The 24697-nt window shown below is 39.1% G+C and overlaps 1 protein-coding gene across 2 annotated transcripts; it reads left to right on the forward strand.

Moving 5' to 3' along the window:
• The first annotated feature begins 68 nt into the window (after nt 1-68).
• unkl (unk like zinc finger) lies at nt 69-22921 on the forward strand. Of its 2 annotated transcripts, XM_053612575.1 has the most exons (17): nt 69-119; nt 195-607; nt 1416-1625; nt 8170-8346; nt 11138-11271; nt 11388-11523; nt 11629-11746; nt 12648-12732; nt 12812-12978; nt 13439-13627; nt 15986-16048; nt 16190-16367; nt 16791-16880; nt 17008-17241; nt 18687-18874; nt 19117-19374; nt 22368-22921. In XM_053612575.1, the coding sequence occupies exons 2-17, from the start codon at nt 543-545 to the stop codon at nt 22521-22523; spliced, it is 2448 nt and encodes an 815-aa protein (XP_053468550.1). In that variant the 5' UTR covers nt 69-119; nt 195-542; the 3' UTR covers nt 22524-22921. The 2 variants fall into 2 exon arrangements, with proteins under 2 accessions (XP_053468550.1, XP_053468551.1); XM_053612576.1 differs by lacking the exons at nt 69-119; nt 13439-13627 and having other exon boundaries at nt 445-607.
• The last annotated feature ends 1776 nt before the right edge of the window (nt 22922-24697 follow it).

Here is a 24697-nt window from a genome sequence, read left to right on the forward strand (position 1 = left end):
GTGGTATTTATAGTAACAGACACACCAGCGGCACGTGACCCACTGAAGCGCCTCCCCCACACGGCTATCCTCCCTTATTATGGTACTGTGCAGAAATGCAGCAGAAATACAACAGAAATGTAAGAATAGACGGCTTTAAAACTCTCTATATCGCATTCTAATATGTATTAACATCGCTTCTTTGTTTCCTGTAGTTCACGTTTATATCGACAGTGAAGTGCTTTCGAGCCAAATTGAAATGGATGTGAAGGAATCACAACAACAACAACAACAACAACAACAAAAGCAGTAAGAGAATAAACCAGAAAGGATAAATCATATCGTCCACTATGAATATTATTATTATTATTAGAAAATATGGCGGTTGGGACACTTGTAGTTTTAATAAGCACAATAAACAACCAAATTATTTGTAAATCTGCTGGAGTTTTTGAGTCCCGGCACTGGCTAATATTGGCCTCGCAGTGGCGTTGTGAGCGCGCGAGGAAGAGAGGAGAAGATGGGCCGCTGCGGCGCATGCGCAGTTATTGTTTTGACTGAAAATGCCGTCGGTTTCGAAAACGGCGGCGAGCGCTTCTCCTCAAACCGAGAAACCAACCCACTATACGTAAGTAAAGTGCACGCTTTAAAGGACGAAAATGCGTTTTTTGAAAGAAAAGACAGTACTTCTGTGGTACTCGGCTACCTGATAGAAATGTGCAGAGCTTGCTATCACTGCGTTCCTTCGTGCGTTTAAATATGGTGCTTTTCCCTTTTCTAAATTCTTTCGTATTGCACGCAGCTCGCTGGTTTTACGTAAAAAAATACATATTTACATAAACCCTGTTCAACGATACGGATTTGTAGTATCATTCTACTCGAGACAAACTTAGGACGCGGGAATCTTTTAGACGAAAAAAAGTCTAGTTTGTGCAAAAGAAAGCTTTCTGGAAACATGGTTTGAAAAGCAACAACGCAAATCAGGCAGATGAGCTTTTCTTCCCTTCGCCTCGGCCCGAACTCAGGCGTTTTGGTTTTTTCCCCGTCTTTTACGCTGCGCTTTTGGCGTACGCCATTACCGTGGCACTGGGGTGCACGTCCCAGATCGTGCGTAAGTTCGATCCGTAATCGCGGTTTGCGTTACAGTTTGTTATGTTGGACCCCATGTTATTAAATATCCAACGGCAGCTTAGAAACAGCAAGGATACTAGCATGATGGCTCGTTTGGGGGTGTTTTGGATTAGAAATAGTAACTCTTAACTTTATACCCTCCTCCTCCTCAATACCTTTGTTTTGTTTGTTCAATTTAATAAGATAATAATAATAATAATAATAACCGCGTACCTGTGGCTTTTTGGGGGTATTTCCGACGTGTTTTTATTGCAGTTCCAACAAAGCTGAGGTGTTGTTAAGTCTCTTTCCCACATCCCTGACAGATATTTGAAGGAGTTCAGGACCGAGCAGTGCCCGCTGTTTTTGCAGCACAAATGCACACAGCATAGACCCTTTACCTGTTTTCACTGGCATTTTCTAAACCAGCGAAGACGGAGACCAATCAGGAGGAGAGACGGGACTTTTAATTACAGCCCCGATGTCTACTGCACGAAGTACGACGAAACAACAGGCATATGTCCGGATGGAGACGAGTAAGTGGCATTTTACATCACACCCGTCCTCCATCAGTAGTGTAACGTGCACGCGTGTATACTTTACATGTCATCGACACACATTGGCTTTTATTACGCAACTGGTTTATGCTACACCTGCATGCACTTTAATGGACTTCATGCGTTATCGCGTTATTGTGCACGTGCTCGCTGCAGCACGGTAAATACAGAGTTGCTTCTTTGCATTGTTGTAAAGGTTCAGTGATGCGCGCGCACACATACACGCCTCTCTGTGAAGTGAAGAGGAAGCGCAGTCTTCACCTGAAATAGGAAGTAACTTTATAAAGCAACGCTCTCTTGTTTATCATAATCTGTGGTTTACTGCAACAACAACAAATCAACGAGCTGATTTTTGTGTCTTGTTCTTCTCCAACGCGCGAGGTGACATCGTCACGTGCTGATGTCATGGCTACGACTTCAAATTTTTAACAGCGCGCGTATTTATTTATTTACCCGAGCGCGAGTCCAATACCTTAAATGAAACCAGGAAATGAAGTTGCTGTTATAGACGTGTGTGTGTGAGATACGAGATACTAATGGCTGAGATTTCCCCTACTACCTCCGAGAAAGAAACAACAACAACCAAAAATACAAGATACAGGACACACCCCCTGGGGTCTGGCCCCTGATTGGCTCTCTATTGCACGTAGTGTTTTCTCATTGGTTCACACTTGATATGTTTACTACTTGGCATGGAATATGTGCAAGGAAGTAAACGTGTGTATTATTATTATTATTATTATTATTATTATTATTATTATTATTGTGTGTTGTGAAATTTTGATGCAAGAGGCAGCATTGTTTAAATTTGATATTCTGCTAGTATGGTACTCCCAGTGAATTTATATGGAATTATTGCTGAAACAGTTGTTGCCTCGGTTGTTAGGTGGTATAAGTGAATGCACTGGTTACAAGTGTGTCATAAAAATACATGTCACACTCAGATTGTTCATGCTAATTCCGAATGCTGATGTACGAGGAACATGCTACACTGTATACACTGTGGCCAAAAGTATGTGGACACCTGTCCATCACACCCATATTTCCTCCTTCACCAAACTGCTACCAAAACATTTGAAGCACACAGTTTTATAGAATGCCTTTGTAGGCTGTAGCATTACAGTTTCCCTTCACTGGAACTAAGAGGTGCAAACTTGTTCCAGCATGACAATACCCCTGTATATAGAGCCACATGGTGTGTTAAGTTCGGAAGAAGGTGGAAGAACTCGAGTGTCCTGCACAGAGCCCTGATCTCAACCATGCTGAACACCTTTGTGATGAACCGGAACTGGAGCCTCCTCGACATCCCAAAATCAGTCCCTGATCTCAACTTCACTAACGCTCTTGAAGCTGAATGAACACAGATCCACACAGCCATGCCCCAAAATCTAGTGGAAAGCCTTCCCAGAAGACTGGAGCTTATTATAACAGCAAACGGGGAATAAATCTGGAATGGGATATTCAACAAGCACATATGGGCATGATAGTCAGTGGCAATATAGTGTACTTAGTATAATTTCTTAGGACACTAATGCAGTTTAAAATTTGTTTGAAAATCCATTATGTGTTTCCAAGGTTGAGTCATTATTTCTTTTGGCCTCCAGATATTATTGGAATGGCATAATGTGTATGTGTGTATGTGTGTTCATATGATGGGAAGCTTCTGAGTGCCATGCAGCTTCACTGTAATCACGCTCACACATTCATTCATCCTGTAGAAACCATTCTGTCATTGCATAGCTGTTACTATAGTAACTGTTGCTACCTAAATGAGACACAGTTTCTATATTTGAGATTCTTGGAATTGCTGCATTTTCAGTATCATACTGTGAACTAATCTCACTCTTTAATTTCTGTCTGTGTTTTGTTATAAAACCTATTTTATATAATATTGTAATCAGTGTAATGTTTGTTTGTTTGTTTGTTAGATCAACCCTGTAGAATCAGGTTTTCCCCACTGCCAGCTTGTAGCTTTATCTCTATAAATGTGTAAACCACAGGACTGATTTAGTCTTCTGCTCATTTGGCCTGTAGAGATCTAAATAAAGTGTTAATGATAGGCTCATAATGTGATTATTTTCTATGTGCTACATTTACTTTGACTCTATACCAAATGTTAAATTGATCATAAAGTGCACCAGACAGGTTAACTGTGTTTCAGTAAGATTAAATAAAGATATTCCTCCATGTAGACAAGTTGAAGTAGTAGTTTTCTCTAGGGGCAGTATGAGGTCCAGCTCCTCTCTCTGATAGGGTAATTTAGCCACAATATGTCACACGGAAATGTAGGTTTTGGGCTGTAAATGTACTTCAACAAAAAACCCTAACCCTATGGAATGCCATTTGATGTCAATATTAAATACATTAATATGACATTATTCATTTATTAATAATATCATCCCTTTTAAAGTCACACAGACAAGATCAGAGGAGACCCCATCTTAATCTGGGACGTTGCTCATGCCAAGGAGCGACTATTTTATTGATAGTTATGAACAACATTGACTTAAACAAAAGTGTTTGCTGTAAGCATAACAAATGAGTGTTCAGTAAGCTTATCCTCCCAATCGTGGGCATGTTTTATTTACCGGAGAGCACAATGAACGAACAAAAACATTGCCATTATTTTATTAATTTGACATCTCGTAATAGTGAATTAAAATCATGATAAAATCGTCTACATCCTGTGCACACATTACAATTTCATGTCCTCGATTTAGTGTGCACATTGTGTGTGTGCTCAAGTAACTGTTGGTGAACTACAAATATATATATTTATTAGGTCTGCAACTAATGATTATTTTCATAATCGATTAGTTGGCCGATTATTTTTCTGATTGGGGGCAACCTTTCTATACCATTTTTTAAATTTTTTTTTATTTAAAATAAAATCCACAAACTGAGTGTTACAAATATAAACTTCAGGCTAAAACTTTACACAACTGTTTGCCCAAAACAGAAAAGAACCCAATACAAACACACACACCAGAATATATATTATTAATTTAGGACTGTAGTTTAATTCTGTGCTTTTTGTGCATCCATAAAAAGTAATGCATAAATACAATACAATATAAACTAAAATAAATGAATAAAATTAATTATATATAATATGTAATTTTTTATAGTACTGTAATTTCCGGACTATAAGCCGCTACTTTTTTCACACGCTTTGAACACTGCGGCTTAAACAATGATGCGGCTAATTTATGGATTTTTACGGGCTAACGAGCTTACCAATGAAATTACCGAACAGGTCACAGTCGACCAATGAAACTGTTCGAATTAAATCAAACGCACTCACACTAAATTCTTCAGATCAGTCATTTTGCGCTTCATGCACACACCCTTATCATGGAAAACACATGAAGAAATGCATATGATGCAGCTTTCAAGTTAAAGGCAATCGATCTGGCTGTCGAAGAAGGAAATAGCATGCGAGGAGCAACTTTTGCTCAAGTCTGCCAGTGGATCCTAACAGCGTGGAGCAGTGTCAAAAAATCTATCACCAGCGGGTTTCGAAAGGCTGGACTGCTGTGTGATGAAGAGGACAGCACGAGCTCAAGGGCGAATTTGCCTCGAGACGTAAGTGACATTGAGAGCGACAACAAAAGAGAGACTGAGGAAGTGTGTGACGAAGTACCGGTAATTCTGAGGCTGTTCAATTCCAACACTGAAGAAGACGACTTTAGTGGTTTTAGTGCGCAGGAGGAAGATGAAGATAGCGATCAATGACTTTTCCTGGTAGGCAACTGTATTTTTTATTTTTTTAACCAGCCGTGTTACAGGCACTGTTCGGAATAAAGCATTTACGGTACGTATTTAATTAAAAGTTAAAAAAAATCTCTGTGTAACATATTTCTGTGTACATATCTCATGTTTACAACGTGGACACCTGCGGCTTATAGACAAGTGCGGCCTATATATGTACAAAATTTTTTTTTTTTTTAAGTTAGTGGGTGCGGCTTATATTCAGGTGCGCTCAATAGTCCGAAAATTACGGTAAATATGCATTATTTTTTATGGATGCACAAAAAGCACAGAATTAAACTACAGTCCTAAATTAATAATAAAAACTCACTTTAACTGCATCTCATGGTTTCTATTACTCGCTGCCTTTAGGAATATTATTTTACTTGTGTTTATTTGTGATCATAATGTTGTAATTAGACATTACAGATCTTACTTGCGCTCCCACTCTGTATCAGTGCGTTTACACCATGCGTGATCAGCAACGCGGCCTCGTTACTAACACATCACTTCCGGTATAATAAACTACAGAAGTTACACTGCAAGCGTGCAAACTTGAAACTAAACCTTTTAAGCTACTTGCACCAGTTTCCCCTGCCCCTTACACACAGTGGAGCATTTTGGATTTAAACACGAGTTTGTGCTCATACATCAGTGTTTGATCTCCGCGGTGTTTAATATAAAATGCCCCCCTGCCTTAGAGGACTTTCTTCCTCATTCACGTGATGAGTTCACCTCCATCTGTTGGTTACTGAGGTCATGTTGGGAATAAAAGGTAACGCTGACAGAAAGTAAACTGAAGAAAGTCATTGTCGGTGACTCTGGGTGTCTGCTAGTGAGTAAACGCACCCCGTGCCGCGCGGAGACCAACTAATCGATAATGAGATTCGTTGACAATGATTTTCATCATCAATTATTATCGATTTTATCAATTAGTTGTTGCAGCTCTAATATATATACAGAGAGAGATATATAAGAATAAAATCCCAAATAATAGGATCTGATGGATAAAGTGCTATTTTATAAGCTGAATGGAAGCCTTATTGTTAAATTAAACCAGTTTGCATTTATTCATGTGACGAGTACAATTCATACAGATGTACACAGGCAATATGCTACGCTCCTATTATATTACTTTATTATTTCAATGCTTGAGGTCTTGTCTCTTTTGTGTTAAATTGTATTACATTTGACACCAAAGGGGGAAGGAAAACAGTACTTCCATCTTCAGTCAACATTTTCTATCCCTGATTTCATTTTTTTGGGCTTAAAGGCAATGGCTTGTGTCTAAACCCAGTAGTCTAAGATGCTGTTGAAAGACCTGTTTGATACTTCACTGGTACCTTAGAGGTTGCCAGATTTTTCTTCAATCACATGCAAATAATTAGCAAATTATGAATGGCGCACCCAGAAAATCAAATTCAGCAGGTGTATAATTGAACTCTGAATGAGATATTAATTTAATAACTTTTAGACTTAAATTACCAGCTCTGTATAAGGCCCTCAGAACACTGTGACTGCGGTTACTTTACGTCCCTTTATTCACTACTAGTAGCATAGTTACTAATCTGACTTAAGTGACTGATGTAGACATTTAGTTTCCTCACAGTCAGATTACTTTGTACATGTAAACACACTGAATGGCATTGTTAGGGTCCAGTCCAGAGCTTTGCTTTGCACTTAACCCTGAACATACACCCATCAGCCATAACATTAAAACCACTCCAGGTGAAGTGAACAACAATGATTATCTCGTTACAATGGCACCTGTCACAGGGTGGGATATATTAGGTAGCAAGCGAACAGTCGGTTCTCTGAAGTTGAAGTAATTGCTGTCTGTGGTGCTCACAACAAGGTGCAGAAAGTTGACACAGATGAAATATAAAGTACACTCATAAATGGCACCTTTTAAAGATTGATTGCTAAATGTCAATCTTGGGACATGCAGCAAAATTGGGAGGGGGGCATATTCTCGCTCCCCTATCAATCACAGTGACATTCGCCAATAATGGGCATCACACAGGTGGAAGTGGGCGGATAACGCTTTCCTCCAAGTGTGTTGCAGCACTATGAGCAGCAGTTTGAAAAACAGAAGAAGGGAGAGAGAAAGAAGGGATAGAAGTGAGAAAGAAGGGATAAAAAAATATATATAAATACCTGTTGCATATGGCCATTTTAAGCATATGTCTATAATAAGCATAAGTATTGTGTAAACTGCTTTTCTTTACGCGTTACTGTCCATGGCGATCCCCCATACACTAAATTTGCGGTACATGGAGATCAGATAAAAATGTTTTTTTTTTTAAATTGTATTTAGTACCATATATAGCTACTACAAAAAAAAAAGTAAAGATGTTTTAGAGATTTTTTTGTATGAGTTTTCTGACACTGTTGACAAAAATAATGCCATATATTTATATTACATCTATAAAGCTGACTGGAATTTACATGTGCGTAAGTTGCAATGGACAAATTGTCAGTGAGAAATCACTGCAGTTTAACAACAAGTGGTATTTAAACTTGTGGCCTCGGGTTTAGCCGATTTTGCGTTTTGCTATTAATTGAGAATGCATGATTTGAATATTTGTATGACCAGCAGTTTGAAAAGATGCTTGCAGATGCAGCTGTACGTGTCTCAACGGAAGCCCTTGGTAGTTTGCACCTGGAGTGATTGCTTTCATGCAATAGGGAGAACTAGCTAGTTCAACTAGCTGTGAATTGGCAATGACTGGCAAAAAGAATCGTGGTTCTAATGATATCTTCCTGTTCTCAGCTGCCCATACTTGCACCGGACCACTGGTGATACAGAGCGCAAGTACCACTTGCGCTATTATAAGACTGGCACCTGCATCCATGAAACAGATGCCCGGGGGCACTGTGTAAAAAATGGTCTGCATTGCGCCTTTGCTCATGGGCCTCACGACCTTCGGCCTCCAGTCTATGACATCAGGTAAGTGCAATTACTTCTCTATAGGGTAAGAGTATTGACATGAGTTGCTGGTTGGTTGTAGGTATGTTTTATTCTTGTATGTATCTCAATATGAGAGCTGAAAATAGAACATGCTTTTCAATTTGGTAAATATGCATAGGGGAATGTCCAGGGGAAAAAAAATCCACCTCCAACAAATTATTATATTCTTTTGGTCTCACATTGCTGTACAAAACAATCTCAACAGTACACTGCTTAGAGAAAACAGCAGACTCATGGTAAGAGTGCATAAGAGCACACCCTTGGCCTGCTGGTGAGTTTCAGGAACTGCCATCTCTAGGTGCAATGCTAGGTTACGGGCAGGCTGCAATCACAGCATCATCACTTTGGGGGACGCACCTGCCCATGATCCAAGTGAAAGCCCTGATTCTGTACCTTCAACCTTCCAATCACATACATTACCAGATCCACCATGAAGCCGGATTGCTTCAAGGACTTTAGAATTGCACTCTATGCTGCATATGCCACTGTTAGTAGTTAGTATAAGTTACTTCATCGTAATAAGCTGCAGCATTTGCACATTAGAATAATAGAGTCTTGAGCCTGAACCGCCCAAACCCAAGAGTGAAAAATTAGTGTAAACCAAATGATGTGGAGAAAGTCATTTTCTTCCTTGGACTTTGGTGACAAGGGAATCTGCCAGTAGCCCTTGATTAAATTCAGGGTCAGGTAAAAACAAACTGTGCCCAGCTGATCCGTGAACTCCGAAACATCCGCGCAGAAACAGATCATCCCATGTGGCTTGGTCACAAGCACAAAGGGGATGTAGTGTACATGATCAGTTAGGAGCTCTTTTAGAATTTCACCATTGGAGATTACGTGAAAGAGTGCCTCGGCAGCACTCTTCAGGGAGACACTACTTCGGGATACAGGGTTGCATAATTCAAACCATAATCTCTTTGCAGACCAGACTAATTGCCCAATTCATGCCAATTCTTTCAAAGGGGAAGAGAGCGCACTTTTGGGGATTCATCAACTGATATTTGCAGCAAGGTACACACCACTCTAACATGCATCACTGAGAATGCCCAGACAATAGAAACAGGTCATTAACTCCTTCATGCCCAACCATGGGGTTATAATGAGCCATGTGTAAAAGCATTTCAGGGTGACCTTTTGGCATCAGCATTTGCAATACAAACCACACACTGTCTTATTTGCCAGGATCCAGCCATTGCTAAGGCTGCTGCCAACTGAGCAAACCTCAGCCAGTTCATTCCTAAACCCAAGCTTGTTTTATGCTTTTTAGCTCATACGTTCAATTTCAAGTGGCATTAATGGATACGTGTGCACATAACCATGCATACGTCACGTTTCCCCACACCTCTCCAGTGTCCTGACTCGGTTCCTATTCCAGCTCTCTGGGGATAGGCTGTGTGGCACCCTGAGGAAGAGAAGGGAGGAAAGACAAACACAGGTTAGTAGAGGAAGGGATGGATTTGGTCAGCCAAAACACAATGCTAGGTGCCATAGCAAGCCGGGCCTGCTCTCGCCTCTTGTAGCCACATCCCCTAACGATTCTTAATGAGTGGTGTCCCACCTACTTAGCAGCAGTGCCAGTCCATAGAGTGCTGTAGGCTGTGCCAGGTTGTTTTGTCAGGGGACTGGGGTCGGTGGAGATCCCAGGCTAGGGAGGACAGCCTGCAGGTTCCCTCGGCCAGCTGGACGTCTTCAGCAAGAGTGTTTGGTTGGTAGCACAGGATCCACTCCAAGGTGCAAAAATCATGATGATTAAAATATTTGATGTAAAATTCAATCTAACACATGTCTGGGTGTACAACATTTTAAAAAAAAGAAAGAAAAATCAAAAATAAATAAAAAGTTGTCTGCAAGTTTACACAAGGCTTAAACTTTCAAATAAATCAAAGGGAAAAGCTATCCCGTACTAATTTACTTTATCTATTTATTTAATTCTTGCTAATTTCCTGACCAATGATTTGTTATGGAGACCATTAAAAGCTTAATATTTTGCCTTTTGGGGCTTGGCCTATTCTTATATATATATCTCAATCAGTCAATCAATACGGGAGTGTTCTGTCTAGTTTTGTCACCCGCATCAGGGGGCAAGGGAAGTAAAAGACAGGCAAGTTTGCAATGTATGTGAAAGTCTTGATGGAAACACATTTACAGACAAAGAAAGCTACACGTATGTGACAGCAGGCTACTGCAGGATATGACATCATTACTGAAAGCATTTTTATTGTTTTTGACAATGACTTTGTGAACTCAGTCCAAGAGGGGAATAACAGACCTGCTCATTGGCAGAACCAGGAAGAAATTTGTGTTTACTTTCACTTGGTGGAACTGAAAATCCTGTTTCTGCTGAAGCAGGGGATTTCTGTAGCAGCTTCCCTAATGCAGTATAAATGCTCTCCAGGCAGAATGTTTTGCTATGTCATTTGCAACTTTTTTTTTTGTGAATCCCTCCAGGTGAGACAAAATGTTTTACTGTTGATTGACAGAATAATAGGCAATAAAGAACTAGATAGTTAACATAATTGGCAAATATGTAAATAATGAACAAATTGTTGCAATCATGCATGCAAATATAACAGAATGTGATTCACCGGTTGAATAACAGAAAAATGAAGATTTAGATATGCTGTCTTGCAGTTGCCTAGCAACTGGTTTGTGAAATTGGGAGTCACTGCTGCATCTTTGTTTGAGGTTTTCACCTCTACAGGCTCAAGAGTCGCTGGCTCTGAATGCATGATTTTGGAGCTGTTCTGATTTGTACAAATCTCTTTCACAGAGAGATACAAGCACAAGAAGCTTTGCAGAACGGCCAGTTGGGTTCTGGAGAGGGAATCCCGGATCTGCAGCCGGGAGTTCTGGCCAGCCAGGCCATGATCGAGAAGACTCTTATTGAAGATCCTCGATGGCAGGGTGAGGTTCATTAAACACTACAGATGTAAACTTTTGAGGTGTGTGAACTGAAAATCATGAAGACAAAGTTGCACTTGGTTGTATTCAGAGCTATTTTGTTTTCCTTATTTTTGCAGACACCAATTTTGTTTTGGCCAACTATAAAACAGAGCAATGCACCAAGCCCCCTCGTCTATGCAGACAAGGCTACGCCTGTCCCCATTACCATAATAGTCGAGATAGAAGACGGAATCCACGCAAGTTCAAATACAGGTAGGAGCAGATGTGCCGCTATGTGCGTAATAACATGCTCAAAAAGGAAAAGATTGGATTAAATGTGTGTGGAATATGGACCTGGGCTCCTGTGCTTTCCGATAGGTCAACTCCATGCCCAAGTGTAAAGCATGGTGATGAATGGGGAGAGCCTTCAAAGTGTGAGAGTGGAGACAGCTGTCAGTATTGCCACTCACGCACCGAGCAGCAGTTTCACCCCGAGGTCAGTGAATTAAAATGCCTGTCAACTTGTTTTCATAATTTGCTTCTTACTATTAATTGTAATAAACGTATCGTTTACTGCAAGAGAAGACCACGAAGATTTTTTTTTTTTTTTTAGCTGTTTGTGCTGGTAGCAGTAATGTCAGGTAGCAGTAATGTCAGTACTATCTGTTTATTTCAGGTTTACTGCACCACAGAAAGTAAAGTGACATCTTTCCTCCTCCCTCAGACTCTCGCTGACATTTTATATACACTATTTATTGTATATAAATATATACTGGTTTAGTGTGGTAAAAGTTTTTTAAACAGCAGATTTAGTTTCACTACACTGTGATAGACTGCTAAAATAACATCGCCTTTGTCAATGTCTGAATATTTATAGACTGACTGTAGGTGTTCACAAACAAGAAAAGTCATTTCGTTAATATTTGTTACTAGTGCTTATGTGATGGAACGACAATGAATAACAATGAATGAACTGACTACAGTCTGGAAAGGGTCCAGTTTGTGCCACAATGTTGTATCATGTTCCGTTGTTTATTGTGTGACTGTGGTTAAGTATCCAAGGACTTGGAGGGTTTGTTCGTAATTCCTTTGGCAGCTGTTGGAAGTGGGATTAAAAACAGTCCAGAGCATATCTAGATCAAAATACAATGTTTTACAGACTGTATATATAGGTAAACATATGAATGTGGAATGGATTTGAACGTCTCTTATTGCCTGAGCTACCTCTTCAAGTCAAGAGACTAATGAAAATTTAACTCAACAGCACCTGTCATCTTAGCCGGTGGCACTCTGTTTCCATCTATCCCTTTTTATCTACTGATAGAGGGGGGGGGAATCATCTTGAACTTACCTGTAGTGGTTGTATGTCATATACTGTAACAAATCTGTTCCTACAGATATACAAGTCTACAAAATGCAATGACATGAAGCAAACTGGATACTGTCCCAGGGGGCCATTCTGTGCTTTTGCACACGTTGAAAGTAAGCTAAACGACATATCTGTGCTTAGTTGGGAATTTGCGAGGGTGAAAATCTTCTAAAGCGTTTGTGTGGTTCTTAGGAATTCCTTCTACCGAAGAGACCATGAGCACTCTGCTCACAGCAATGCAGTCAGGCTCTCAGGCTAAGCTGGGCTCCCAACAATATCCCGAGTGTCTCGGCAGTGACTGGAGCAGCAACACCAATTCCATCAGCAGCAGCACCAGCAACAACGGGCAGATGGCAAGCGTATGTGTTTGACTGTTTGCACCCACCTGCCACACAACTACTGGAGTGCTGAGGGAACGACGACACATTTAAACACTCAACAGTCAACACACAGTACTGAATAAAGTAGTAGGCAGCGTACTGATTACACCTGATCACTGGAAAAACTCTTTTCTTGTTGTTTTAGTAATATTTTGTTCCGTTCTGTTTCAGTTGGGTTTATTTGCATATTTCTTTTCCCCCACTTTGTTGCAGTCTGTAGGAAGAGTTGCTCACTTTCAGATTCAGATGAGAGCATTTTAATTTGAATTAGGCTTACAATGACAAATTATACCTATTTGACCAGGTCAGGAGCCCAAACCACTACTAATGCTCCCTTAGAATTAGCAAGTGAAGTAAATGAACCAAACGCTGCAGACTCGGGCTATTTGGCCACCTCTGAAAGGCCTCCATTAAGCTCCTCTGTGCTTCTCTCCTTCAGGTGTCATGCACTAATAGTTCAACTGTAACATCAAGCTCAGGAAGCACCAGTTCATTGTCCCCAATTGGACCCATCGGCAGGCCCAAAAGCTTTACTAATGGTAGCTTATGTTCAGAGTCCACCACATCCAGTGTTTCATCTCCAACGTCTAACTATCCCAAAGCGCCGGGCTTTGAACGGGAGGACCAGGTATTCCACGACTCGCTTCTCTTTCCGCTCTCTGAAAGGGACTTTCCTCCAGAACTGCAGACGTGGCCACACTGCCAGGCATTCTGTTCTGTTTGATTCTTTTTTCCCCCCCTTGAATTTTTTATTACTTATTCAGTTTTTGTTTTATTTGATTCCAAAAAAAAGGAATTATTTGACACGTTGGGAAAGTTTTGAGGTTCTGCTTTTGCATTTTGTTCCACTAATACATTGACCATAAAATGCATTCTTGCATACCATATGGTACTCTAGCTAATTATCTAAATTCTCTAAACTCACATTCCTCTAACAGTCTCTACACATGACATTCACACGATATTAGTCAAATGCATCATTTTATCCTCGATAAGGCATAGACTTGTAAATATGTGTGTATATACAGTCAATGGGTCTATAAGTATTTGGACACTGAGACAATTTTTGTAATTTTTGTGACTACATCACCACGATGGATTTGAAATGAAGCAATCGATATGTGATTGAAGTGTAGAGTTTCAGCTTATAACAAAAATACTGCATTAACAATTTAGGAATTACAGCCTTTTGTTTTTACGTAGTCCCTCCATTTTCACAGGCTCAAAAGTAATTGGGGACACTTGACTGATAAGCAGTTTTATGGCCAGGTATGGCCTGTTTCCTTGTTATTTCAAGGTCTGGAGATGATTCCAAGGGTTGACTTTGCATTTGGTAGCTGTTCATGGGGACTCTCAATATGCGGTCCAAAGATGTGTAGATGCAAGTGAAGGAGGTCATCATTTAAATTAAAAAAAAAAAACAACAGACCTATCAGAAAGATAGCTGAAAATTTTAGAAACGGCCTAATCAACAATTTGGTACATTATTCAAAGGAAGAATGCACTTGTGAGCTCAGCAACACCAATACACCATGGAAGACAACTAGTGGATGATGGCTCAAGTGGTAGAGCCACTAATGTCCACTAATCGTAGGGTTGGTGGTGCAATTCCCGGCCCACATGACTCCACATGCCGAAGTGTCCTTGGGCAAGACGCTGAAGCCAAAGTTGCTCCCAATGGCAAGCTAGCGCCTTGCATGGCAGCTCTGCCACCATTGGTGTGTGTGTGTGTTGAATGTGGAACAGTGTAAAGCACTTTGTAGAACCACTATATATGTGCAGATCATTTACCATCACAGAATTCTTTCCTTGGTGAAGAAAAACCTCTTAACATCTAGCCAAGTCAAGAACACTCTGGAGGAGGTAGGCTTATCATTGTCAAAGGCTACAATCAAGATACTCCTTCATGAATATCAATACAGAGGGTTTACCTCAAGATGCAAACCAATGGTAACACTTAAGAACAGAAAACCCAGATTAGACTTTGCTAGAAAACGTCTAATAAAGCCTGCCCAGTTCTGGAGCAAGATTTTTGGACAGATGAAACCAGGATTAACATGTACCGGCATGATGGGAAGAGAAGAGTATGGAGAAGGAAAGGAAGGGCTCATGATCCAAAGCATACCACAGCATCTGTTAAACATGGTGGAGGAAGTGTTATAGCGTGGTCGTGTATGGCTGCCAACGGAACTGGGTCTGTATAGAACTATACTTTCTGCTCAGTTTCTGTCAAATGCTGCAAAAGTGACGGCGCTTCACAGTAAAGATGGATAACGACTCAACCCAATTTAACATGCTTTTACATTAGTGAACACAAACTGATGGCAGAAAGACCCACAAACACGCAGCAACTGAAGGCCGCTGCAATAAAGACCTGGCAAAGCATCTCAATGTAGGAAACGCAGCATTTAGTGATGTCCATGGGTTTCAGATTTCAGGCAGTCACTGACTGCAAAGGATTTGTATCCGAGTATTAAAAATAATCATTATATTTATAATTGTTAGTTTGACCAATTACTTTTGAGCCTGTGAAAATGAAGGGACTCTGCAAACAATGGCTGTAATTCAGTTAATGCAATATTTTTTTGTTAAATCCCCTGAATTACAGCTGAAAGTCTATACTTCAATCACATCTTGATTTCTTCATTTAAAATTCATTGTGGTGGTGTACAGACGGTTCAAATTATCATGGTCCTGACTTTTTATATATGTATGTGTGTGTGTGTGTGTGTGTGTGTGTATGTGTGTGTGTGTATATGTATATATATATATATATATATATATATATATATATATATAAATATATATATATATATATATATATATATATATATATAATATATTAATTAATATAAATATGTGTGTGTGTGTGTGTATGTATGAATGAATAAATGGTATAATTAACTTTTTTCTTACGCATATATTTTTGTGTTCAAACTGGAGCATGTTGGCTTTAATGTCACTGAATGTGGTTTTCTCATTTTAGGCAAAGAACCATAAAGGACCGTGTGGAGAAAATAATCAGAAGATAACTGACCAAGATAAGCAGGTAAAGACCTTCTCAACCTTGCACATCAAACTGATAACTAGCTGTAGCTGATGTTTTGCTAGCGTTACAAATGATCTCATGTGCTGATGCTTGCATTTTCTGTCACAATATGTTGTCTTGACAGCATGTTTCTGTCTACAGAGCCACAGCAGCATATTCTCGGTGGTGAACCCACTGGCATCAAGCATAACATCAAGCATCACATCCAGCCTAGCCTCAAGCATTGGCTCAGACAGCTCCTCACCCACTACATTATCAACTATGAATGCAAAAGCTACTCCTTTCTATCCAGGAAGCAATACGGTTGAGTCAGTAATAGGTATGTGGTAAACATATTTATATGATATGAACTTCCTCAGGCCTCCCTGTATTTCTGTATGTGAACGTGTTTGAAATTCAGCTAATGCCTGAGGGATGTACAGTGTGAGTTGAAGGTGGTGGGGAAGTGGTTTTGGGTGACATCCAGGGCACAGGTCTGTGTGTATGTTCGTTATAGTGCATAGTGTAGGTAGAGTGCTGCCTTTCTCTTATGTTACAAGGCTCTGCATGTGAGGTGATTTAAATTTCCCATCCAGTGGTTTCTCTAAGCATCAGTTCATTTATAGAAGATACTTTTACCAGGAGGAGAATGTAGTATTAAAACTGATATTTGGAAAGGCTGCTCAGATTTTTCTCATTTTCTTTACATGATAGCCTGAACGGTACAACTGAATTAATTCCTTTTTTGCATATATTCTCTTAGGCTCTGCACTTGACCTAAACTTCAATGACATCAGTGTTGCCTCCCTTGATAAAGACCTAGAGGACCAAGACAATAATGGCTTTGTAACAAGTAAGAAAATGCAGTAAATGCTTGGTTGTGTCAAACTACACGTATGTTTTTTGTTTTTTTTAGCTGATCCCTGATGCCTAACATGGCTTTTCTATCTTACTGAAACAATCTGTTCTCTCCTCTGTAGGTCAAAGGTTATTAGGAGGCTCGGATCCTGTCAACATTCCTGGCTCTCTGGCACGGTGTTCATCGCTGCATTCCTCCTCCTCTCTGTCCGCCTCCCCCCTCAGCTCTCTGTCCCAGTCATTGTCCCAGTCATTGCTCAGTGGAATGGCTTCTCAGCAGAGCCAGACACAGGGCTTGCCAGTCAAAACCGAGCACAATCTCCTAGGGACACCTACATCTACTCAAAACTCTTTAGGTAAGGAAAACGTAACTCATACAAATATGAAAAAACATTATGTACGGTTGAGGGCAAAATATTACAAATACCTAGGCTAGAGATATTTTTCACAACTCCACACATTCCGTACATTACTTTTGCCAAGTCAATTACGGCATGTGAACATCAGAAGTCATTTTAAAGCAGTCGATTAGAGAAGATTTATTTCAGCTTTAATTCATTATGTCAGAATTACAGTGGGTCAAATATTTACATACACCAACTTGTCTCTTTAAACAGTCTGGAAGATTCTAAAAATTGATGTAATGACTTTCAGAAGATTGCCCAATTAGGAGTTGACTGGGAGTGCACCTGTGGTTGTAATTAGAACCTACCAGACCATGACGAAATTAAGAACTCTCTTAATGGTGGATGTACATATTTGCAACCTGAGAGAGAGTGTCTTTTGCCCTTGATACCTTTGGAAAATCCAGGCAACTCAGCCAAGACCTCAGAAAATAAATTGTGCATCTCCACAAGTCTGGTTTCTCCTTAGGAGTGGTTTTCAAACAACCAAGGTACCACAAGCATCTGTACAAACAATTCTTTGGACCATGCAGACTGCATCATTCAGAGAAAGAGGCATATGTTAACATCCAGGGATATACGAACAACAACAAAGGAACTGATGAAAGAGTTTGTGGCATCAAGTTCCAAATATGTACATCCACCATGAAGAGAGTTCTGCATTTCATCATGGCCTGAAAGGCTGTCACGCGAGGATGAAGCCCATACTCCAAGACATTAAAACCAGCATAAAAAAAGCCTGAGTGAAGTTTTCAGGTGATCACCAGGCTTTTGGAGGAGTGTTCTTTGGTCAGATGAAACAAAAATTTTAACTGATTGGCCATAATGATCGGGGGAAAAGGTGAGGCCTTATAATCTGAAGATTTGAAGAACACCATCCCAACTTTTGAAGCATGGGGGTGGCAGCATCATGTAGTAGGGCTGTTTTGCTGGAAAGGTGACTGTTATGAAAATAGATGGAATCATTTGGCAAGAAGGATTAGCAGGACAGTGATCCTAAGCATGCCTCAAAAGCGGTAACAAAATGACTTAAAAACAATGAAGTAGAAGTATTGGAGTGGCCAACACAAAGCTGTGACCCGAGTCACAAATATAGAATATTTGTGGACTGAATTGAAAAAGCCCACAACCCTGTCTGAGTTACACCAGTTCTGTCAGGAGGAATGGGCAAAAGTTCCAGCAAAGTATTGTGAGAAGTGACCCCAAGAATTTGATTGACGTCCAAGCATTTAAAAGGCAATTCCAACAAATACTACCAAAATGCAAACTTTTTACCTACAGAAAATTTTATATAGTAAATAAAAGCTGAGCTATTATATAGTAAATATTTATTAATTCATTCAGTCTTCATCTACTGCTCTTGTATGTTTTTATTATTGTTCTGCTTTGTGTAATAGGGTTGAATGGTGGAGCTGGAGGTATATGGGACTTTATGAGTGGCAGCCTCTCGCCAAGTCCATCTCCAGTGTTCAGCTCAAGTATGGTCAGCTCCAGCAGTGGAGATCTGGCCCGACTCCTCCGTGATCTGGACGAGGCCAAGAAGAAAATCAAGCAGTGGGAGGATGCCTGGCACCAGGTCAAACAGGTCAGAGACAAGGGATTGATATTTCAAGCAGAATTTACTAAACAAATGCTCCTTCGAACTTTAGATTCCTTTTTAAACACTTCACCCAAGCAGAAATTGAGAAATAAGAAATAGATCATCGCAAACCTTCCACATTCCACTATATAAGTAAATATGTCTCCCCGAACAAAGCTAGTCAGGCAGTAAGGATTCAGAAAATGTTTCTTTATTAATCTTTATTCCTCTTGGTGGTTTCCTCAAAGGCATGTGAAGCATGGCAGAAAGACGCAAAAGAGGCGAAAGAGCAGGCGAAGGTGGCGGAGGCAGAGAGGCAGCTGGCCGAGCAGAAGCGCAAGGACTCCGAGCTCAAGCTAAAAGAGCTGCAAGGAGACTTTGACACACTATGTCGTTCACCCAGCACGCCTCTGCTGCGCAGCTATGGAGACCTGGACCAGCTCCCACTGCCAAAACTCCACTCCATCCAGAACCAGCTGCGCTCAGACCTTGACCTTATCGACGGGGTAAGAAGATCACGCTCCCACCACCTAACACTCATCACGTCATGTATGTGCTAAGAGTGTGAAAGAATAGCAGTATGCAGGTTTATTATGATAAAGGGAAAAACATGTGGTGGTCTGGGAAAAACCTGTCGGATGTTGCCGTGGCTGAATTCTGGCACAAAGGTAAAAGTGACAAAAAAATAAATAAATTCAGGGCTGTTTTTATTCTGCCTCTAACATACAGTGAGGTCCAAAAGTCTGAGACCACTAGTGAACATACTCCTTCTTGGCATTCCTTTCAATTTAACACAAAGGTTTTCTGTATAAATGATATCAGCAATAACTTGAGTGAAAAGTAGAAATATTTACATGAATTTCAGTTTCGTAGTATTTGGTAGGAGTTTGTTTTGCTTTAATGACAGCATGAGCTTGAGCTGACACAGACTCCGCAAGTTTGTGTAAAACCTGACGATCCAAGTTAGATCAAATCCATCACAGTGTCTTCTGAACATGTGCTTCAGCAGAAGGGATAAGACTCACAGAAATCCTGACCTTTTGTACAAAGGAGTTGTAACATGGTTTTTAAATGTAAACAGTGACCTAGAAATTGTGCAACATTTTGAATACAGAATTGTCATGTTGCACATTTATTTTTTAGTTTTAGAATTTTAAAAGTTTTAAAACTTTTTATGTCCAGTAAAACATTTTTTTTTTACAAGTCTCAGATTTTGGACCCCACTGTGTTAGTTTAATTTGTACCACTTATAGTAAATATGTTTCAAAACAATATATATATATATATATATATATATATATTTTTTTTTTGTAATTTGCTCTCTAACCTTGCCTATGCTATATCCCCAAAAATATATCAGGTAAGGAGCCAGTTTAATAAACCCGGTGGTAAAAAAAAAAAAAGAAGAAGGAAAAAAAAAAAACAGCCAGTCTACCTAAAGGTGTTTTAATTGTTAGCTTGCTAGCTAAGTGTGTTTTCCTCATGCCGTGGATGAAATTTATCTCTGGAGTGGTTGATGTGAATGATCAAAGTAATTTAGTCCTTTTCCACCGTGAACGATAATTTTTTAATTGTTTTAGGGAAAAAAATAACTAGGTTATAAATGTAGAGGAAAGGAGGCATTTGATGACATCTCAAGATTCACCACGTTAAGACCGTTTCAACTGAGATAATCTAGAGATGATGACAGAGTCACTGAAGAACCAGTATCTAGTTTGTAACCCAAGTATAATGGATTCTAATCATCTGTTCAGGATATGTCCTTTAACCACGGAATAACCTCTGATACTGTTATTGGTGTTGGGCTTTTACCATGCTCACTTACTTATATTGCAAATGATTGGTCTGATATCAGTATCAGACACTGCATTTTACTATGTACAGTAAGCCTTGTATATATCGACACGACCGTGATCTGGACATATAATATATGTATAATATAATATCAAGAGGAGAGAATACGGCATCTTCCTACAACACAGGTACCCTGATAAAACGTTTCAAACTGTAGAACAAGGTAACTAATGTAGCTAGCTAATGCACTTCATTTAAAATCATCATGCTCCTGCATACTCATTCTGAAGAAGGAAGAAAAAAGGTTACTATACATCCCTACTTCTGAATATTCTGAGTCTGTGAGTAAAGGTGGCTGTAAACACAGAGATATAGTATATGGCCAAAAGTTTGTGCACACCTCACCATCACAGCTATACAAGATTTCTGAACCTCCCATTCTTGATTTATTCCCCACTTTGCTGTTGTAATAAGCTCCAATCTTCTGAGAAGGCTTTCCATTAGATTCTGGGGTGTGGCTGTGGGGATTTGTGTTCATTCAGCTACAAGAGCACTAGTGAAGATGTTGAGTGAGGAGGTCTGGGGTGCATTTGGTGTTCCAGTTCATCCCAAAGGTGTTCAGTAGGGTTGAGGTCAGGGTTCTTTGCAGGACACTCGAGGAGATCTACACCAACCTTAACACACCATGTCTTCATGGAGCTGGTGTTGTGCACTTTGTCATGCTGGAACAGGTTTAGGCCTCTTAGTTCCAGTACAGGGAAATTGTAAACCTACAGCATACAAAGACGTTCTATACAGTTGTGTGCTTCCAACAGTTTGGGGAAGAACCACATATGAGTGTGATGGCCTGGTGTCCACAAACCTTTCCACCTTTTAGAATAATAATAATAAAGTCATCAAAACCCCGAATAACACAAATGGAACTATGGGAAATACGTTGTGATAAAAAATTCAAAATAAGTCAAAATAATTTAATATTTTATCATCTTCAAAGTAGACACCCTTTTTGCTTAGAATTTCCAGAAATGTATGCTTGGCATTTTCTCAACCGACTTCTTGAGGAATCTCCCTGAGATGCTTTTTAAACAGTATTAAAGGAGTTCCCACCCACGCTGGACACTTTTTGCTTTTTGGAATATTTCGCTCCGAGTCGTCCGTTTAAAAAAAAAAAAAAAAAAATGATTTTTTTGTAAATAAAATGTTAGTTTTCTAATGAAAGAAATGAATACGTTGGTGCAATTATATTTTTGTCTACAACACCGATTTCAAACATTTAATCATACATCTTCAGATAAAAAGATCTTTAAGATCATGAGAAACATTTCAGTCTCCAAACTTTTGACCGGTAGTGTATATAGCTGTATGTGCAAAAGAGAAACATTGTGGTACAGGAAAAAAACATTTGCAGAATGTCACCATATGAAGGGTTTTCTCAGATCACCACACCATCAAAAAGAAAAGAAGTTCTTGATACAACATGCCCAACTCCTCCTCTTCTTTCCTCCTGCGCTTGTGATTGGCTGGTAGTTCTTTCTCAAAAGCAGTCTGACGAATTGGGTATTCATGACATGGCTCTCAAAGTAATTTGAAAAACTTCATTTATGTACAACAATCTTGTACACATAAGAAAAAGGAACTTTGCTTTGTACATAATACGACTGCTCTAATGCGTGACTCTTTTGTTTTGTTTCTTCTTTCAACACAGGTAATATATCAGCTTCAGTCAAAGAAATGTATAGTTTGCCAAAAGCATGATCGTTGCATTGTACTGCAGCCTTGCCAACATTATGTACTTTGTGAAAACTGTGCACCTAGTAAAACAGAATGTCCTTACTGTAAGACAAAAATATTGAAGTGGTGATGTACAGCTGTTTAAGGTACTATTTAAAGATCTAGCCCTTTGAAGAACTACTAATACATATAAAGCTTACAGTTTCTAAATAGCATTTTTGTGTTTCAGTATTTCATATAGTGATTTAAAATTATAGTTATTAGAATCTAATAAATGGTGTTTGACTGATCTATATAAAATCAAATACTTACATGCAATACAGGTTTTTTTTTATACTAGATACTAGGTCATTTTTATTAAGCATTAAACCCCTCCCCCTCTCCCCCTCCCCAGAAAAGATATCATGGAGTTTATAATTAATTAGCCCAGATTTGACTGTTTATTACAGAAACATCAGTCAGACATCATTACTGTGTGAAGAGAAATTATTTCTTGTTTAAAAAAAAAAAAAAAAAAAAAAAATAGAAGCACTTTGTTGACCTGGAAATTGTCAAAGGGTATTTTAGAAAATTAGCTTTAAGCTGCTTTTGTAGAGTTCTTTTTTATCATTATCATTATTATTATTTTAGATTTATTTTGTTTCTCCCTCCCAAACACGCTAATGTATGAAGCTTTTTTTTGTGTGTGTACTGTGAAACATATGGTAGACTATTTCACATTTCTTAAATCACAATATAGTATATAGTTAGTATACTCATACACAATAGTGTGGAACCGTAGTTACTACTTTTCATTGTTATTTACATTTTTACAATCAATAAGTGACAATTTTGAATGCATTTTAGGCATAACCAGCAGCTCGAATATCAGTAAGGCACATACTGTATGCTAAAGACTTTTAGTGATTTATTCAGTACTGCATTATGTAGTTGTTAAAGGAGCACATGTGTTCTGAAGTCCTCAAAGATGTGTCGGATTTTTTTTGGACTTTCAGCCTTTCGGATATGTTAACCAGAACGTATCTGACACTCGGCCACTCACTTTCAAGTGCCTTGCCTATTCGAATACTTCAGCGTTTTTGTGAGGCGTTTAGATTTGCAGGTAGTTAGTGCTTTTGCAAATGTATTCTGTATTTCTCATAACTTTCTCGTTAATCTTTGGGCGTGATATATATACACATATACTAGCCCAGTTCAAGTGTTTCCTCGAGATCGAATCATTGTCCTTGCTTGCGCTCGGGACAGTAAGCTTAGATTTTTTTCCTTTTTGTCCCCATTCCTTCTCTATGAGCAATGGTGCTTTTTGGGTGCAGCTTCAGTATCTTTAAAAAAAAATAATAATAAAAAAATCATCTTTGATTTCAATATTTAGAAATATACGAATCAGGAAATAAACATGTATTTCTCTGATTACAAATTTAAAACTGGCTTTCTTTTTACGTTGTTTTGTAATGTTTTGAATTGTAGTGCTCTAGTGTTTACAGATACACAAATCTATGGTGTTTAACTTTTTTTTTTCTTCCAAGATTTAAGAGTGTAATGTTAAGCTTTGGTAAATCTAATTGAATGACCTACTACTGTGTTTAAAAACTTAAATAGTTTTCTTTCCTTTTTTTTTTAGTGGTCCTGTAATATTACTGCAATGAAACAGTGCATTAAATAGCCAGGTGCACAGTTTCTTTGATGTTGGGATAAATGGTTTACTTCTAAAGGGATTGTGATTTATGACAAACACGGCCTGTAGGTTATTTCAAATCTTTAAAAAAAAAAAAAAAAAAAAAAAGTGCATATATGATTTCTATTTGCCCCCCCCCCCCTTTTTTTTCTAGGTGTGTGTAGCTCATGATCAGATCACTTGGCTAGAGATGCCATAGGAAAAACAATCATTGCCTATCTTAGTTGTGTTAACCAGCTGAAACTCTAGATCATATTGCATAAATGTTTTTGTTGGACTGTCGAGGCCAGGTATTGAGCAGCCAGCAGCACCCTGGTATTCCTTTATACAAAAAAAAAAAACATGAAAAGCTTTGAACAACGTGCTCATCCATTTTTGAAGCGAGGTTGAAGAGGGCGTGTCATTTCTAAGTGGCTGACAAAAATTTGTTGTTATGGATCACACTTTATTATTGTGTGTGTGTTCACCACTTAAAAATATTTCATTCTAAAGTCAGTTGACAGTCGTGTGTCTTTTTTTTGTCAGATGTTTCAGTCAGATGAGGGAGTGTATCCGTTTATTAGGTTTCTGGACCACAGTATAGATTTTAGGTTAAAAATAAATGGATAAATAAATGATGCAGTTGCTGC

Source organism: Ictalurus furcatus, chromosome 24 (genome assembly GCF_023375685.1).
Source record: "Ictalurus furcatus strain D&B chromosome 24, Billie_1.0, whole genome shotgun sequence".
Lineage (NCBI taxonomy): Eukaryota > Metazoa > Chordata > Actinopteri > Siluriformes > Ictaluridae > Ictalurus > Ictalurus furcatus.